General features: G+C 44.4%; 1 protein-coding gene across 1 annotated transcript in view; it reads right to left on the bottom strand.

Annotated features, from left to right (window-relative positions):
* Positions 1-2,161: 2,161 nt before the first annotated feature.
* Positions 2,162-18,107, bottom strand: part of LOC311223306 (uncharacterized protein) — a gene marked incomplete at both ends in the record, with an annotated part of 45,039 nt that continues 29,093 nt past the window's right edge. Inside the window, 3 exons of the mRNA XM_084308098.1 lie at positions 2,162-2,167; positions 4,256-4,376; positions 10,358-10,860. Coding sequence (XP_084164224.1) covers positions 2,162-2,167; positions 4,256-4,376; positions 10,358-10,860 — 630 coding nt within the window. The remainder of the gene's footprint in view (positions 2,168-4,255; positions 4,377-10,357; positions 10,861-18,107) is intronic.

Raw genomic sequence — 18,107 nt, 5'->3', positions numbered from 1 at the left:
ATTCTCGACTGTGATGGAGAGCTCGGTCAGGGGGGAGGATTTGGCCGGCTTCAGTTTGAGGTGGTTGGTCGTCATCCAGGCGGAGATGTCGGACAGACAGGCCGAGATCCGCTCAGAGACGTGGATATCTGAGGGAGGGAAGGAGAGGAAGAGTTGAGTATCATCGGCATAACAATGATATGAGAAGCCATGAGACGTGATAATGTTACCCAGTGATTTAGTGTAGAGGGAGAAGAGAAGGGGTCCTAGGACCGAGCCCTGGGGGACACCCGTCCGGAGGGGGCGGGTGGCCGACAGAGTCCCTCTCCATGACACTTGGTAGGAGCGGTCATTGAGGTATGATGTCAGCCATGTCAGCGCAGATCCAGCCACTCCCATTCCTGCGAGGGCCGCGAGGAGGATCTGATGGTTGACTGTGTCGAAGGCTGCAGATAGATCTAGGAGAATCAGGACAGAGGAGAGGCCTTTCGCTTTTGCTAAGTGAAGTGCCTCTGTGACCGCAATGAGGGCCGTTTCTGTGGAGTGGCCAGTCCGGAAGCCAGACTGATTGGGGTCTAGGAGGTCATTCTGTAAGAGATAAGCAGTAAGTTGGTTGGATACAGCACGTTCAAGTGTTTTAGAAAGGAAGGAGAGAAGAGAGACAGGACGATAGTTGGCTATGACGGTGGGGTTCAGGGTTGGTTTTTTTATGAGGGGCGTGACTCTGGCTTGTTTTAGGGAGGTGGGGACCACCCCCAAGTTGAGTGAGGAGTTGATGGTTGCAGTTAGGAATGGGAGGATGTCCGGTGCTATGGTCTGGAGGAGTGGGGAGGGTAGCTGGTCCAGCTGGCATGTAGTCGGACGGTTCGACGTTACCAGTGTCAGGGTCTCGGCTTCTGTAATGGGAGAGAAAGATGACAGAGTGAAGGATGAGTTTCTCGATTCAGCGTTTGGAATGGGTGGGGGTTGGGAGAAGGAGCTGCGGATGTTCTCCACTTTTTCCTCAAAGAAGATCGCAAAGTCTTCGGCAGAAAAAGATGAGGGAGGAGGAGGTGGGGGGGGGGGGGGGAGTGAGGAGGGAGGACATGGTAGCAAGCAAGAAGCACTGTTCCCCCCCCAGCGCTCCGGCCGCGCCCGCTCAGGTTCTGCAGGCCTCCCACCGGCTGCCCTACCGAGAACGGGACAGGGGCTGCCTGGCGCCCTCCTCCAGCTCCTCCAGCCCGGAGAAAGACTGCATGAGCTCCATAAACTATGAGGAGTACCTCGCCCAGCAGCAGCTGCTCCTCAGCCAGGGGGGCTCGACCCTCCCCACCAAAATCTACCCCAAAATCTACACTGACATTCACACACACACTCACTCCCATGTGGACGGTAAAGTACATCAGCACCAACATATTCATTTTCAGTGTTAGCCCCCCCAGTGCCAAATGCTCTCTCACTCCTGTTTTTGCTCCTGCATCACACAGGGACTATATGAGCTGTGGACTTGAACCTCAGAGAACTGGCCATTCAATGACAAACACACAGCATTGCTTTTTAAACTGTTACCTAACCTGTGCCAAACTCTTTTTTATTATATTTTTTACAACTGGACATTGTTGGGAGTGTGTATGCAAAGTGTCTCGTGATGGACGACATATCAATGGTCAGTGATCCAGAATCTAGGGTTTATTGCCTGCTTACTGCCATGTTTGGTGCTATATTATCTGTCACATTTTCACACCACTAAAAATCCATTAATCCTTGTTGTGCACTTATATAAAATAAGGCCAAAAGATTCTGCGGTGTATGTAGGTGGAAATAGCAGCTATTCAGGCTATTACTGAAATAATTGAGTTTTGCTGCTTTTACCCGTTGCTACTTGGGGTGAAGGTGAGAATCTGGGGTTGGTTTAAGCCCCTTCCTTTCTCCAGCTATTGCAGAGCTATGTATGCATCGTCTGGTTGTGATGATGAAAATGGTACTGAACATTTACAAAAGGGCTGGTTTTATAGTCCTACTCAGGTAGCCCTTTTCTTTATTAATGTTACATAATATCTGGAATGCACATACATTTTACCCTGACCACTATCTAAGCAGTCTCTATCCCTAATACACTTTTATCTGTTGGTATAGTCACTCAATAAGGGTTTAAAGCCTGTATTAAATATCAGACCTTTCTTTTAGGCACACAAAACCTTGCCTAAGACTGCAAGGGATGGACAAATTGGGTTTTGGACAAATGTTGTTAACTGTAAACATGGACGTCAGTCATAATCCAATTTGTTTAGGTACCCACCACTAGTCAGTAGCATACTGAGGTAAATGCTTCCCAAAACCACAGCTGGAAGTGACTAGAAATAATGCGCAATTTTGGACTGCAACCTAATTCAACCACATTTTATGAAGCTGTAGTCGTTTATATACAAATTAAGTGAGTCATAAATATTTAATTTATTTTGTTAAAGAAATGTATCTACAATGTTTGTTTATTTTTCAGAGTAAGGCATTTTACATATCGTTTATTAAAGTTTACTGTAGTCATATGTATAGTATATTTTGAGTACATTGTCACCCAGTTTAATAACATGTAGTTCATGCAGATATCTTTGTATGTAAATGGTTATATTTGACAATCTTGTATGTTGTATTCTCTTAGGTGTAAATATATATATAATGAAATCATCTAAAGTTTGATGATTTGGCAGCAGTTTCATTGAAGGACATGGAATGAACTGTGGATCATGCCTTTCATAGATCATTGGGCTACATCAGGACTGCCCAAAGCAGAGCCCTCATGCCAAATTTGGCCCGCCGCAAGATGATTTTTGGCCGGCCAAAGGGTTCCAGAGAATTAAGATTCTATTTGGCCTATTTTTATGCAAACTATTTACGAAGGGACTTTTAAACCAACTTGACCATTACAAGGCACAAACACTTGACATTAGACCTAAGACTGTTATTTACAGTACTGGTTACATTTATTAAAATATCAATGTCCAGTCACATTATTTAGCCCAGGGCCCACCGCCTGTTACATTTTGACCTTCCATGTCAAAATGTTTTTGAGCACCCCTGCTTTAGACAAAAGTTCTCACTCAGATTGCCCTCTGAAACCTCTTAAAACTCCAATTGAATAGCTCAAAATTAAGTTAAAGCAGAAAGCATGTGGCCTAAAAATTCAGGGGACCCAGTTTCAGAAAAATTATTAAGATCCAAAACTGATTTGGCAGAGGTTAATAGGACAATATTTATTGATCTTTGAGACTGCTAAACTCACAGCCTAGTTTTATTCAACATATTTCAGAGGGCTTTTGCTTCATACACAATCATTTGGGGATCCGTTTTAATCTTGCCAAGAGTCACTTTGAATGAAACACTGACGTAAACCACCTATAGAGAATTAAACTTTTTGCCATTCATAGGAATATAGAGGACCTCTGCAAATATTCCGCAATGGCTCCTGTGTTTACCTGCTGATCAAGGCCTACAACCACTGAATGAGATGGACTCAGTGACAATTCCCCATCCCAACAGATAAGGGACATTGGGAGGCCAGCTTTCCTCCTCCGACATGGCTTGAAGAGCCGAGTGAACTCATCCACAGAGGGTGACACAGAGGGCAGCCAGCAGAGGGCCGTTAGCAGGATGAATGCCTGAATAGATACCGTACAGACACAGCTCTAAATTGGCCTTTTTAGATGAGTGATGGCCCCTGCAAGACTACACCAAATGTCTAGCATCTCTCCCATTTAAGAAAGTGACCGACCCCCACCCACCCCTAGCTGCACACTACCACCTCATTCAACTCCAATCTAGGTAGGATTTCCTTTCACCATTTAGGAAGTGCATTGTCCTGCACTGGGAGTGATGTGACAGGGGCCTGTGATTGCTCAGGAAAGAAGGGGAGCATTGTATTGAGCTCTTGTTTTGTTGTAAGCATTGCAGGATGGGATGAGCTTTGGCTCCAGACAGAGGGTAAGATATTGATTGCACTAAACAAACACTAAAACTGAATACAACCTACCTAGTTGTCTTTTTAAATACACTTCTTAAAAAGAAACTTTTATAATCCAGCAATGTTACTGCCATATCCAACTATTATGCTTTGATAAATAAAATAAAAAAAACGGGCCTAAAAAAAAGGTAGGACCTAGAAAGGAAACATAACCAAAGCAAACACTGCCCCCTTGTGGTTTGAAATGGGACAAACAACGTGAAAATAGATGGTAGGTTTTAGGCAAATACCATCCGGTAACATTGATTTCCCTACCAACTGCTTCCTATGAGAACTTACTTTCTGGTTGAGGCCCTTCTCCAGTGAGTGGACCTTCAGCTGGTCTCTGCGCAGCTGGGCGTGGAACGTAGCAGACTCTGCCTTGAATTTGGACAGCACCTCAGCAATCTCTGCATTAGCCCTGTGGACAGAAACACAACAGTTCCTCATCAAATCAGTAGTCTTGCACAGTCCAGAAATGTGCAAAAATTATGTATTGTACTAGTGCGGAGGTCTGGCAGAACCAATCAGCATAAAGGAATAGAGACAGCAAGAGACCAAGAGAGAAGAAAAAGAGTTGTTTGAATTTATTTAACCAAATAACAATAACCTATTCTAGGGCAACACTAGGCCAGCCCTGATTTTCATTGATTCATTCATGTCGTTGAGCATTTAAATGTTACATATCAAATGTTATACAAAGCACAAAAAATTAGCAAGAGAATTCTGTATAGGTCAGGTCAAATTAATGCAATACCCTACAAGTATCTACAAAACCAGTAGTCTGTGTTCTAAAAAAAACAAGAGGTAGTAGTCAGTTTTCCACAAAACCAAGAAGTAATCTAGTAGTAAATGCAGGGTGCGATCCAGGAGGGGAGCCCGGGGAGCTATAGCTCCCCTAGATCAGACATCAGCTCCCCTGCCTGGGCCTGGTCTACAAGATACACTACACGACCAAGGTACCCATGTACATGTCAAAATACTTCCCAAAGGTCAGTGAATACCACGATCACAACACCAGAGGGAGCTCCACAAATCATGTTAAACCCAGATTCGGCTCAAATAAGGGACTAAACACGTTTCGCAATTATGCCACATCAATGTGGAACGCCCTACCCAAAGCTGTAAAGGAATGTGGATCACTACCCACTTTCAAAACCTCTCTCAAGGGACACCTACGGGAGACTGCAATTCAACACTGGCCCCTGTAAATATCCTAACCCAACCCCCTCCAATGTACAGTCATTTACCTAGTATGGTTTTGTCAATAGTTCAATGTACAATTGTGTTTGTTTGTACAGTGTCTCCTCCCCCCCCCCCTCAATGTACAGTGTTACTTGTTTATACAGTGTGCCCCCCGCCCGCCCCCCCCCCCCCCCCCCCAACCACCTCCAATGTAAATTACCCAGTATGGTTGTCAATATCCCAATGTACCCAACCCTCCCCACCCAACCTCCTCCAATGTACAGTTTCTACGTCAAATGTATATACTCCCTTTTCTTGACTCCTTCTGTATCACAAACAGTACTGTATTTGCAAATCTGGTATGTCATAAATGTATAGATGTAGCAGTACTGACTATCTGTATGTCATGTATGTCATATATGTCTATATGAATTGAAAATGGGGGACCCTGATGGAAACAAGACAAACGTCTTTCTCAGGTCTGCATCCCCTTAACAATTGTATGTATTGAGCCGTACTGTATTGTACCCATTCTGCAATCTGTTAAATAAAGTTTTCATTCATTCATTCATTCTGCAAACTTGATTTGCGATTTTTTGGGGGGTCTCTAAATTACTGAAAATAAATGCTACTTTTGCCATGCATTTCTCATTTTTCTGTAATTTTCTGTATCATCATCGTGTATAATAATAAACGTATGCTATTTTGGATGTATGATTAATGATTTGCGCACTAATTCACACGTAATATGGCAACATGCATGCTATTCTTGCAATTACCATTCGGTGCGCGGCGGCGCTACAGCCTGCACGGCACTGTCGGCACACATCAAACTTGACCCGTATGTAACCTGTGCTGTGGCTGTTACTTGTTGACACAGACAGTGATCGTTTTGACAGCCAGTAAAATGTCTAAACGAAAACAAGTAAGCCTAACCAATTTTGGTTTCACGAAGACAGTGAAGCTGACAGAGCAGCAGGAGGCGGGAATCGGATCATCTACAGGCGCAATTACACCTGCGGCTGGTGCTGCTCCGGTGGCCGTGGGGACTATTATTAATATTACAATGATCGGTGACGGTGCCGGCGCCGAAGAAGCTGGAGATAAGGGTAAGTCAGGAGTCTGAGAGATAATCATCTCTATCTAACTAAATAGATTTTTTTTTTATCATGGAATGTGCTGTGGAAGCCCCGTCCAGACGGCCGGACGGTAAGTGAGTTGTCCTGAGCACTCCTGGCTGAGAGGCGCGCGCCTTATTGCATCCATACACGTGCACATATTTAATGGGGAAGTGCCTCATTTGCATATATAAACATACATTTCAGAAAACTTGCAATATATTTTTTCTTAGTTTATATGTACATAACAAATTGGGAAAGTTTCATAGTGATATCTATTCAAATATTTTTGCCTATTAGGGGGTACTACACTGTACTACACTGTTTGTAGCCTGTGTGTAGTTCTGTTCAGTTCAATAACATCATTATTATTATTATTCAGTTATCAGGCATGTGTTTAGGTTGTCTATTACTAATGGTTTGATTAGGTATTGTGTTTGTAAATATCTGTTTAAAAAAAAAAGTATGGCATTTTACAATACAGAACTTTGAAGGCGTTTTCCCAAAAATGAGTTTTAAGAGTTTTTCCTCATACTCTGAGCCAGAAATCTCCACTTCAGTAGCACTCACATACACCAAACCTTCCAGTTCTATTCATATCTATGTTCTGAAGGTATTTACAGAAGGGTTTGTTGATATCGCATTCATACCCTGATTTATATCACATTTTATTCCTAAAAACATGGCGAAATATGGAATTTTACCATAAAAATGGACTGAATGGAGTATTTTCTGATTTATGGAGTGATAAAAAGAGATATCCAAAATCCCCTCTGTAATAACCTTTGGCTCTAATATGTCAACAAAATGAAACTATAATTTTGAAAATGGCTTTATCCAATGTTCAGATTTCTGTCCTGGAATTATATGCAAATTAGTGCATATTTAAGTAGATCATGCCTCATTTGCATATTTAAACATACAATTTCAGAAAACTTGTAATACAAAAAAGTCTTGTCAACTGGGGAAGTTTCATTGTGATATCTATTAGTTAATTTTGTTACCCTATTCACCTGCAGTGTCTCCCCTTAAGGGATATTTCACTTCAGTAGAACGTGTCAGAAACCAGCCGTCTTACCTCCATCAAAGGTAATCCACAAGCAAACTAGTGACCAAACCACCATTCCTCCCGGATGTCCCATACATTTTGATGATCATGTCTAAATATCACACTTTATTATTCTGTGCAATATATTTTTCTGTGTCAAAGGTACTTGTTTTTGCCATTTTCAAATCACCAGTAGAGGAACCATTTCTGAGATGCAGTTTGATCAACTGCTAAGACTCACCATGTCAAAATTTCCTTCCTGCTTAATTCTGGTCCCCTTTCCACTCATGTGTTGCAATTTTCAAAATCCCCTCTCTATGCACAACGACGCTCCAGCTAGCAAGCTATAATATTCTTATGATGGAAAACTTACAAAAATGTGGATTGTGAGGCGGCTGGGTGGCGCAGTAGACATTGTGCTCGTCACCAACGCAAGAAACACCGGTATCGAATCCGGCTGTCAGCGTTGCCTCCGGCTTGGGCCGGCCGTCATAAATTGGCAGAGTTAGCGGGAGGGAAGTCGATGGGTGGTAGTCTGGTCGTTGTGAACAGCGACTCCTACAGGTCGGTTGGGGTGCGCCTGCACAGCAAAGTCAGGAAAATGGCGGGGCAGTGTGAGCCTCCCACACGTTACTCCTCGCCAATGAGAGTCCGCACTGGCAGGTGAAAAGATGTGACTGGCTGCCTCCACATGCATCAGAGGGGACATGTGATGGGCATTTATCCTGCCTACAACCGGCCAGTGGGGGGCACATGCGAGCAACGATCAAGACAGGGGAGGGGAGAATTGGCACGGCTAAATTGGGATGGGAGAAAAATTGAAAAGGAGAAAAAGTGGATAAAAAAAAGTGGATTGTGCACAAAAGCAAGCTTTCTTGGTTCATTCTGTGGATTTAAAGATATTTCAAAGAATATGTTTAGAGAATTAGCCATTTCTTGCATGTTTGCTGACTGGTTTCGGCACTATTTGGCAAAGGCACCGGTGAGCTTGGTGCAGTTTACACCCGTCCTTGATGATTCTGAATGGTTTAAGATGCAGACAATCCAGAATGTTTTTCTTTCCAGTTAGTGCAGAACAATACTGGGTTCTACCAAACCTTCTCCTGTTATGGTTTGACACCGACCCCAAACGCAAACGGCACAGAGAGAGTAGTTTCAGAGTTAGCCAAAAACTAGGGCTTGTTTATTTTACAGAAAAGCAGAAAGAACTTGGTTGAAAACAGAAACAGACTGGGATACAAGCATTTGAGGAATGTTGCTGCTCTGCAGCTTCTCCCGGGGAGGTTACGTCTGAGGAATCTGTCAGTGACGTCAGAGCCGCTCTGCAGAATCCTCCCGGCAGTACTCCGAGGTGGTAGCGGAACAGGGAGAGAGAGAGAGCGGGTTAGCTCAGTGAACAGTAGGGAACAGACAGGTGACAGGTGAAGTGACTTGTCCCAAACAGATAATCCAAGTGACAGAATCTTCGGTGTGAATACACACAGTGAGCAAAGTCCCAACAATAATCCAAGTGATAGAATCTTCGGTGTGAATACACACAGTGAGCAATGTCCCAACAATAATCCAAGTGATAGAATCTTCGGTGTGAATACACACAGTGAGCAATGTTCAAGCAATACTGAATCCCAATGAACAATCCAAAAACAGGCAAAGGGTGAGAGACAGACTGAACAAAAAGCAGGATCTCTTCAGTGTTTACACACACGAAAAATGATAGAGTCAAAAGACTGTCTTGCAAAAACTCACCAAAGCGCTGTGCGTAAAGCGAGCAGATCAAACAGGGCGAGCGCTTCGTAACGGGGAACGGGTTGTCCAAACGGAATACTCCTTGAGAGTCCTGGGAGGCAAAGCACAGGGAAAAGCAGGCAACGGAAGGAACGGCAAATGCAGAGAATATATCAGAACGATCCAACACACTTAATGGGGAATCAGGGTATATATAAGCAAAAGGAATGCTTAATGACAAGCTGTGACAGCTGCGGGATGAGATTGACAAGCGTGTGGTTGGGGGAGCACCAATCAAACGGCATCTACAGGAAGAAGCGTGTGAAGAGGAGAATGCAATTAATTAACCGAAAACTTAAAGCAGCGGACAAAAACCTCACATCTCCAGTGCCAACACAGTGTGGTAGTAGTTTGTTTATACTTCAGGATTATGATATTTAGACTTGGTGGTGTTGACAGTTGATGACTTTCCAAAACACATTTTAAGATTCCATGACCATATAGTAGGGTCATCTGTGGCACTTCCGTGACCGTGGAGAGCGAAGGTCCGTTTCTCAATGGATTTTTGTCATCTAGGAGGGTTAGTAACCAAATTTAGCCGGGGTGTATTTTTTAAAAAGGCGGGGAAAATTCGTGAGAGATGGCTGCTGTGGAAATTAACTTTTTAATGGTTTGACCTACAATGATGCACAATACATGGTTTCAGAGCTTATTTTGATCAAGGAATACATATTTGGTGTTTATATAATGATTTGACCTATTGACCTTCAAATGCAAGATGGCTGCCAATTTTGAGCTCCAAAAGGGATTGTTTTCAAAATAGTCACAGAGCCTTCATATTAGGCTCTAATGAAAGCTATGCTCATGATGAGTTGCATTATGAACAGAGGGGATAGGTGGGTATCTTCCACCATACTCCATCCATCTGTGAAAGTCAGAGACATGATCACCCCTGTTTGCTTCAGCAGGGTGGGTTATTGGCCCGAGATGCTGTTTCCACAAGGTTGTCTGACTGCTTTGTCTGACCTCACCCTAGACCTGTCCGGTTTGGTCAAACCTGCTAAAAGTTTCCTCCTACTGGCATAGCTCTCAGGGTTCACTGAGGTACTCAAGCTCCCTTACTAAAACAAGGTGAACAGTCAAAAGGGAGGTGTTTCTCTTTTTTTTGTAACTATGGTGCTTCAACAAATAGCACTCCAAAATAATAATTTATCAACTAGTAGCCTAATGGCCTCAAGGGCAGATTTGGAGGCAACAGCATCCCTCTCTGGCTGACACAGCAACTGAACCATGTATCCGCTCTCACTTCATCTTTCAACTCCAGACTCAGCCACACGTCCCAGGAGCTCTCTTGCCTCAGGAACAACCATCACCTTCTCCAACACCTTTTTCTTTCCATGGCCATAGAAGCCTGAGGTGTAGTCACTGCCAGTGATCACATGGAGAGGTATGATGATGTCTGCAACCTCTTCAGAGAACATTGCATGGCAGTTGATGAATGCATTCTTGTGCTTGATCAGCAGATCACCTCTGATTTGTTGCGAGACATAAGCTGCTTGGACAAACACGTCTGTGTCTCCGCAGTCTAGAACAACAGGTTCAGTGTAGTTGGTGGTCCTCACCTTTGCATCTGCCTCTGGATGTTTGAAGACATAGTCTCCATTAGGCACGCCAGTGCTGAGGTTGGTTGACACTTCTCCCTCACAGTATATGATATCACCCTGCACTTGACCAACTTGTGTTTTCACCTGTTCTTTCACAAGTTTTTGCAATCTGACCTTGTTTCCTGAGTTGACCATGAGTTCACTGGATTCAGCAGCACCTGGGAACTTCGGGTTTTGGGAAAACATTTGGGACGTGTGGATCACAGTAAGCTGTCTGTAGAGCCTCTTGAGTTTCAGTCAGTGCATTCCACAGAATGTTGAGGTTCTCCTTGATGTCTTCCGATAGTTCTTGTGCTCAAGAATCTTTGACAGTTGATTTTGGATAAGAACCTCTCTCAAGAGCAGGATGCACCGCACTCCCCGTCTGTAGTGCTTTCCTACTAGTGCTTGGTCTACCGACCCCTCCACTACTACTACCCCTGCTGTAACCAGAGTGTCTGCCATTCCAGAGCCCTTGAATCTCTTGTAGATGGCATAGATGTAGGACATCAGCTGGTGGAAAGCGCCGAGGATTGGGATGATGTCCTTGAACATTTCTGGATTATCCGCCTTGAGCCGAGTGATAGTCTTGTAGGTGGGCAGGTCACCAACAAGAAAGGAATATTCTTCAGCCGCATGGCCTCCACATGTTTCACCATGATGTCATTCACCACTGACTTGCTTGGAGGTTCATTGTATGTTGTGTGGTAGTAAGGCTTGCTCTTGTTGGGTGGTGGATGACAGCAGGACTGGGCACCACTGTATCCTGGAACTCGCTGCTCTACAGGTGGTGGTCTTGTACCATGATTGTCTACACGAGACAGTGCATGTATCACAGAGAGAGCATGCTGCGGAGCTGACCCATCCACTGGTGGATCTACCCTGGGACGAGCAGGTGGCTCACTCTTGCTACCAGGGGGGCATCTGTACTGGCAAACCTTTAGCTTTAGCTGTGCAGAGATTTCCTTCTTCTTGGTGAGCGTTTCAGCAGTCTCTTTGCCTGGTTTCTTTTCATAGCTCTCTGGCTGCATGTACATGACATTTGTTCGATGGGCTCCTGTAGAGTCACCCGTCATAGTGTCAATCTTGAAGTCGTCATTGTCGATGATCACGATAGCTGGCTTGCTGTGTGCGATCTCCTATGGGCAGGTTGCTGATGCCTCCATATCCATCAAAGCCCAGTGGTCAGAGGAGCAGTGCATCTGCATAGCTGATGCAGACACCACTCAGTGTCTATTAGATCTTTACTCCTGTCATGCCATGGACATTTACGCCTATGCATAGCATCATCTGTCTTGAAGACTGTGTGGTGGATATGCTTCATCCAACAGGCATAGTGGTACATTATATAATTTGCATAAGGATCTGACAGTGCTGTCGTTGACTCAATTAGTCGTGTGAGACGATCCCTGAGCTCCTCATCTTCTATGAGGATTTTGTGGCGCTTGAAGGAGCGCCATGCTGACGGTGTGTTGATTCTTAACAGCTTGCCTTGTTTCCTGTTCAGGTGCCTCATGTCCATACCTTGCATACACCACACACATTTAGTTTCGTCATGGAGAGGCCCACCCACTGACGAACGAAGGTGCTTTGGTGACGGTCCCTCTGCCTCTTCATCACATAAAGCACTCTGAGCAGGCATTTCAGATCTTGAACACTGAGCATTTTTACTTTTGTTGTCTTTGTGTCGCCTGGCTTGCTTAAGCAATATTCCCACACAAACCGTGACATTCCCACACAAACATAGATACATTGTATCATCTTGTGGGGGGCTGGGAGAGTGGCATAACAATTTCTCGCAGCAACACCAATAAATAACCACGGGTTGGATTCCTGTCAAGTTCATTCTGATATTGATTTATTTCCATAATACAGTTCTAAACCCCACAAAGCAGTTTACTCAATAAAGTGTCTTCATATATTAGCCCGTTATAGTCAGATTGCATAAATATTTACCCATTTTCTTCAATATGAGGAACAGCATGAATGAATATAATCCTATTTTCGATTGAATAAATAGGTATATTGTGTCTTGGGGCTATATGGGGACATATAAAATAAGGTTTGATATGGGGACTGGTTATGATAAGTTAGTAATGAAGTACAAAACAAAACTGGATAATAATCCTTATTTTTTTGGGGTGGTTGGTACCGAGTTACACAACGGGTCCATTCAGACCCAGAGTTTTTGTTAACATCAAAGTAAGATAAATAAGCAGCGCACAAGGGTTAAATTCAGCTCAAGCAACTAACCTTGCTTGATTTGCATACAGAATACTACTTTATGTTAGGCTATAGTACAAAATTATTTTTGGTTCATTATGAAAATGTGATGGGATGAACTGGACACTATATTCTCAGTAGCCTACTGAGAAGTGCCACAGAACAAGTGACACTTTTTGACAATGACATCCTGGGTCGTTCCTATATGACCAGTATAAATCTTTAAACTGAACTCTGGAAAGACAGCTCTATGATGGCTCTACTTATAAAAAAATGGAACTGAGCCTTTAAATGTCTTCATAGAAGGGGCCTGTCTGTGAAAAGCTGTGAAAAGGGAGTGAACCAGCGGAATGTGGGCCTCTGGAGAGGAGAGAGACAGAGACAGAGGAGAAAGAGCTGTGTAATGTTAACCCTTTCAGACGGGAAGGGTTGCTGGTTGAAAACCAGGGAGTCTTGAATCTATAGAGGGAGATCTTAAAAAAGAAACTATATAACAATTAAATGTTTAATGTGTACAGTAAAAGGCATGCTTATAATTAATAGGAATTAACTGTCATTAGAGAATAATACTAAAAGAATGATGGGTAAAAACTGCTTTCTGGAGGAGATCTTTTAGGAAGCTTGATAAGAAATCCTAGGGATGGCTTCGTGCCCGGTACCATGTCACGTGATCCCCACAGACAAAGCAGTTGTCTGTTCTGAAGGGATAAGGGACTTTCTGTTACTTAAAAACCACTAGGTAACGAGAAGTAACGTTAGTACCAAGAAGGAGGAGCTCATACGAATTACGTATTGTACTCTGGTTTGCTAAACAAAAGTGACAGCCTGTGACTTGACTGTGTTTAGACCAATCGGAAATATTGTAAGATGGATATAAAAGGGACGGTTGCCCTTTCAAGAGTGGAATTTTACACGGAGCTGGAGAGAGAAGAAGAATGGTGCCTACTGACTTTTTTGAGAGATGAGAAGAATGCTGCCAGACACGGGGCACAAGCCGTGCAGAGATGAGATGTTTTGTTCTGTGCTTATTTTTAAACTGAATTGGGTGCTTTCCACTTCAGTATCTTTTTGTAACTAGCTTTTTCTAATTAAAATTACCTCTTTATAAATATCCTTTGTATCTTTTCTTCACTCTCAGACGGCCGGGTAAGCATTGAAATGTGTTCTGCATTTGTAACTTCACCCTGTTGCATTTTTGATTAATGATAATATGTGTAAGTGGCTTTATCCCTAGCTATAATGGGGATATAACTATAACTATAGGCTTTATCAAGTAGAGTAATAGGAGACATATGATTATGTATTAATGCAAAATAGAATAAGTGGCTTTATGATTATGCATTAAGGACTAAAGGTGTATTCTGTATAATGGGATTATCAAGTAAATCCATACAGTGATAAATACGTGTAACGGATAAGGGAAATGGACCTCATCTAATTAAAGAGAGTCCGTCCCAGTGCAAATAGAATAAAAATATACCCCGCAACTCCATTTAATCAACTGTATTACTGGAGGGGACGGGGGGTTCCTGTGTGTGAGCCGAGGTCTGCTGAGTTTAAGCCCTGAACGTTATAGACAAATTGAGTCCTAGAGGTCTCACGCTTCGCGGGACGCTGCTTGAAGCTGGGATTCGGACTAAAGAGTTATGGGATAATCAATCTGACCTCGGTTTACGACCGGTGCTCAACATGGCGTCCCTGGCGATGTGCATTTATACTAACCAAAATAGGTGCTAAACGGCCGAAGAAGACAGGACTACTGTCAAAAGCCTCTGGAGTAAAATTAAATCACAGATTTGGCTAAAATTAAAGTAGAAAGCTCTACTGGCGACTCGAGTGGAAGGCTCTACTCGGGGATATCACAAATGAATAGAAAGCTCTATCTTGGTGATTAAAGCAACGTTTACTCACAACTAAAGGGTAACATAATGTTTATAGAGCTCTGGGGGGAGTTACAAGTGCAGCATAATTTCGTGCTTTGCCCACAGGAAGCGAACTGGCCCTACCCAAGGCGAGGGCTCCCTAGCCCAAAGACACCGTTTGTAAGGAGGGGGAGCTGGATGTGAAGCGAAGTCAAAACGACCGTTCACAGAAAGGCGAGGGCTCCCTAGCCCAAAGACACTGTTTGTAAGGAGGGGGAGCTGGATGTGAAGCGAAGTCAAAACGACCGTTCACAGAAAGGCGAGGGCTCCCTAGCCCAAAGACACTGTTTGTAAGGAGGGGGAGCTGGATGTGAAGCGAAGTCAAAACGACCGTTCACAGAAAGGCGAGGGCTCCCTAGCCCAAAGACACTGTTTGTAAGGAGGGGGAGCTGGATGTGAAGCGAAGTCAAAACGACCGTTCACAGAAAGGCGAGGGCTCCCTAGCCCAAAGACACTGTTTGTAAGGAGGGGGAGCTGGATGTGAAGCGAAGTCAAAACGACCGTTCACAGAAAGGCGAGGGCTCCCTAGCCCAAAGACACTGTTTGTAAGGAGGGGGAGCTGGATGTGAAGCGAAGTCAAAACGACCGTTCACAGAAAAGCGAGGGTTCCCTAGCCCAAAGACACTGTTTGTAAGGAGGGGGAGCTGGATGTGAAGCGAAGTCAAAACGACCGTTCACAGAAAGGCGAGGGCTCCCTAGCCCAAAGACACTGTTTGTAAGGAGGGGAGACTGGATGTGAAGCGAAGTCAAAACGACCGTTCGCAGAAAAGCGAGGGTTCCCTAGCCCAGAGACACTGTTTGTAAGGAGAGACTGGATGTGAAGCGCAGTCAAAAAGACCGTTCACAGAACTGCAAGCTAACTAGCACTACATCGGCTAACAAGCCAGTGCTAACAACCATGAGCTGGCCCTAGCCAGACGGAAGACCCATGAGCTGGCCCTAGCCAGACGGAACACCCATGAGCTGGCCAGACGGAAGCTAACTAGCACTACATCGGCTAACAAGCCAGTGCTAACACCCATGAGCTGGCCCTAGCCAGACGGAAGACCCATGAGCTGGCCAGACGGAAGCTAACTAGCACGACATCGGCTAACAAGCCAGTGCTAACACCCATGAGCTGGCCGTAGCCAGACGAGAGCCAACTAGCTCACCACAGGCTAACAAAGCCAGGAGCTAACAGCAGGCGAAGTAGCCAGAGCTAGCGACCAATGCTAGCTCAGGAGGAGCTGGCACAACCAAAGCTAGCACAAGAGAAGCTAGTTCGCATCTTGAGACATCTCAAAAGACTGGAGATCCCCGAAAGGGCCTCAATGGCGCAACGGATGGAAAGAGGAGTAAGCACCCCCGGTCAAGATCCAGGGGATAACATGGTGGAGAGACTGATCCCACAGGTGCGAGACGGGAGCATGTCTCTCAGTGTTGCAGCCGAATCAGTCATGAATGGAACACCCATGCAGGGATCATGCTTTCTGCTTGAAAAGCTATTCGGAGGAGTCCCAGGGGGTAACCTACTGGCAGCCCGATGCGCAGCATGGTCACAAGACCAGCTACGTATCGAGTGTAGGCTGTATGACCAAGTCATAATGCTATCTGACAAAAGGGGGGCCTCCCAGGAGCCTCCCCCGAAAACAACCAAGGAGAGAACAAGGAAGAAGAATTACATATACCTACCTCCAGACGAGTGGGCCGCATTAACCCCAGAACAGCAAGCAGAAAGGAAGGCAACAAGGGAGGAATTCAAATCCCGGAAGAAGAATTACATATACCTACCTCCAGACGAGTGGGCCGCATTAACCCCAGAACAGCAAGCAGAAAGGAAGGCAACAAGGGAGGAATTCAAATCCCGGAAGAAGAATTACCTATACCTACCTCCAGACGAGTAGGCCGCACTAACCCCCGAGCAGCAAGCAGAGATAGGGGCAACAAAGGGAGAAATTACCTTCTGGGGCCCTGACACATGACACTCAAGCTAGTACAACCTGCACTTGACGGGAGAAACATGGGGGAGAAACTAACCCCAGAACAGCAAGCAGGGATGAGGGCAACAAAGGGAGAAATTACCTTCGGGGGCCCTGACACGTGACACTCAAGCAAGTGCAAACTGCACTTGACATACCGCTCATCTGTCAAGAGGAAGAATATGTAGTGTTATTGTCATTTAGGAAGGAACATGACATAGAATACTACATGCATTTTGTATATATTTTAAGTATAATATGTAAAGATGTCCGTCCTTGCTCTAAACCCAGAGTAAAGTAAAGTGAATTTGTAATCTATTTCATTCAGAAGGGATTTCCTGACAGCAACCATTTGGTAGGTTAGCACCCTACCAACCATATCAGCTGCATGAGATGTACACTCACCAGCGCCTATGGGTAACAAATTGAGACTCTGCAAACTCTCATCGAGCTTAGCACCTTGACGCGGGGGGACAGAGCGAGCATCAGGGTCTCTGTATCCGACGGGCCTATCAGATTTGTGGAGACTTGGAAGCCTCAGCATACAGGACGCTGTGGTGCTTAGGCGGCCAAGTCACTGGTTTATAGGTCTGTCAAAACGGATTGGAGGTTCCGGGGCTTAGAACATGAGTTCAAGTGAGTTGGGCTGTATACTAATTAAATAGGTATCAACAGCCGAAAGAATATTAACTGAAATAACTGCTGTCAGGTGTCTCTGGAGTAGAATTAGTTACAGATTTGAGTCAACCTTACTCAAGATTGGTCTTATCGGCAGAACCTCTCCAACCAAGACTCTTCCTAATGTTCGAGATCTGGAACACTGGTGACGTAGATGGTCTGCAGAGCGCAGCAGACAGCCAAAAGTATATTGGTAAAAAATCTATCAGGAACAAGAGAGGGTTGATAAGTAACGACTTGAAGTAGCGGTTACTCATGACTAAAAAGTTACGTAATGTTTTCTTACAGTCAAAAACGTAGAAGGTTCTACTTAAAGAAACAATCACAATTAAAGTATATTTTTGTGAGATACGGTAAAAAGGTTTACTCATGACTAAAGTAACTAAATGCTTACTTAAAGTCAGAACTTAAGTAGAAAAAACTCTACTTTGTGAATAGCAGGCTGAAATAGCCATTGTGAATAGCAGGCTGAAATAGCCATTGCGAATAGCAGGCTGAAATAGCCATTGCGAATAGCAGGCTGAAATAGCCATTGCGAATAGCAGGCTGAAATAGCCATTGCGAATAGCAGGCTGAAATAGCCATTGCGAATAGCAGGCTGAAATAGCCATTGCGAGCAGGCTGAAATAGCCATTGCGAATAGGAGCGAATA

Source organism: Notolepis coatsorum (assembly GCF_963971535.1).
Source record: "Notolepis coatsorum genome assembly, chromosome: 2".
NCBI classification, from domain to species: Eukaryota; Metazoa; Chordata; class Actinopteri; order Aulopiformes; family Paralepididae; genus Notolepis; species Notolepis coatsorum.
This window is presented reverse-complemented; position numbering and strand designations above follow the sequence as displayed.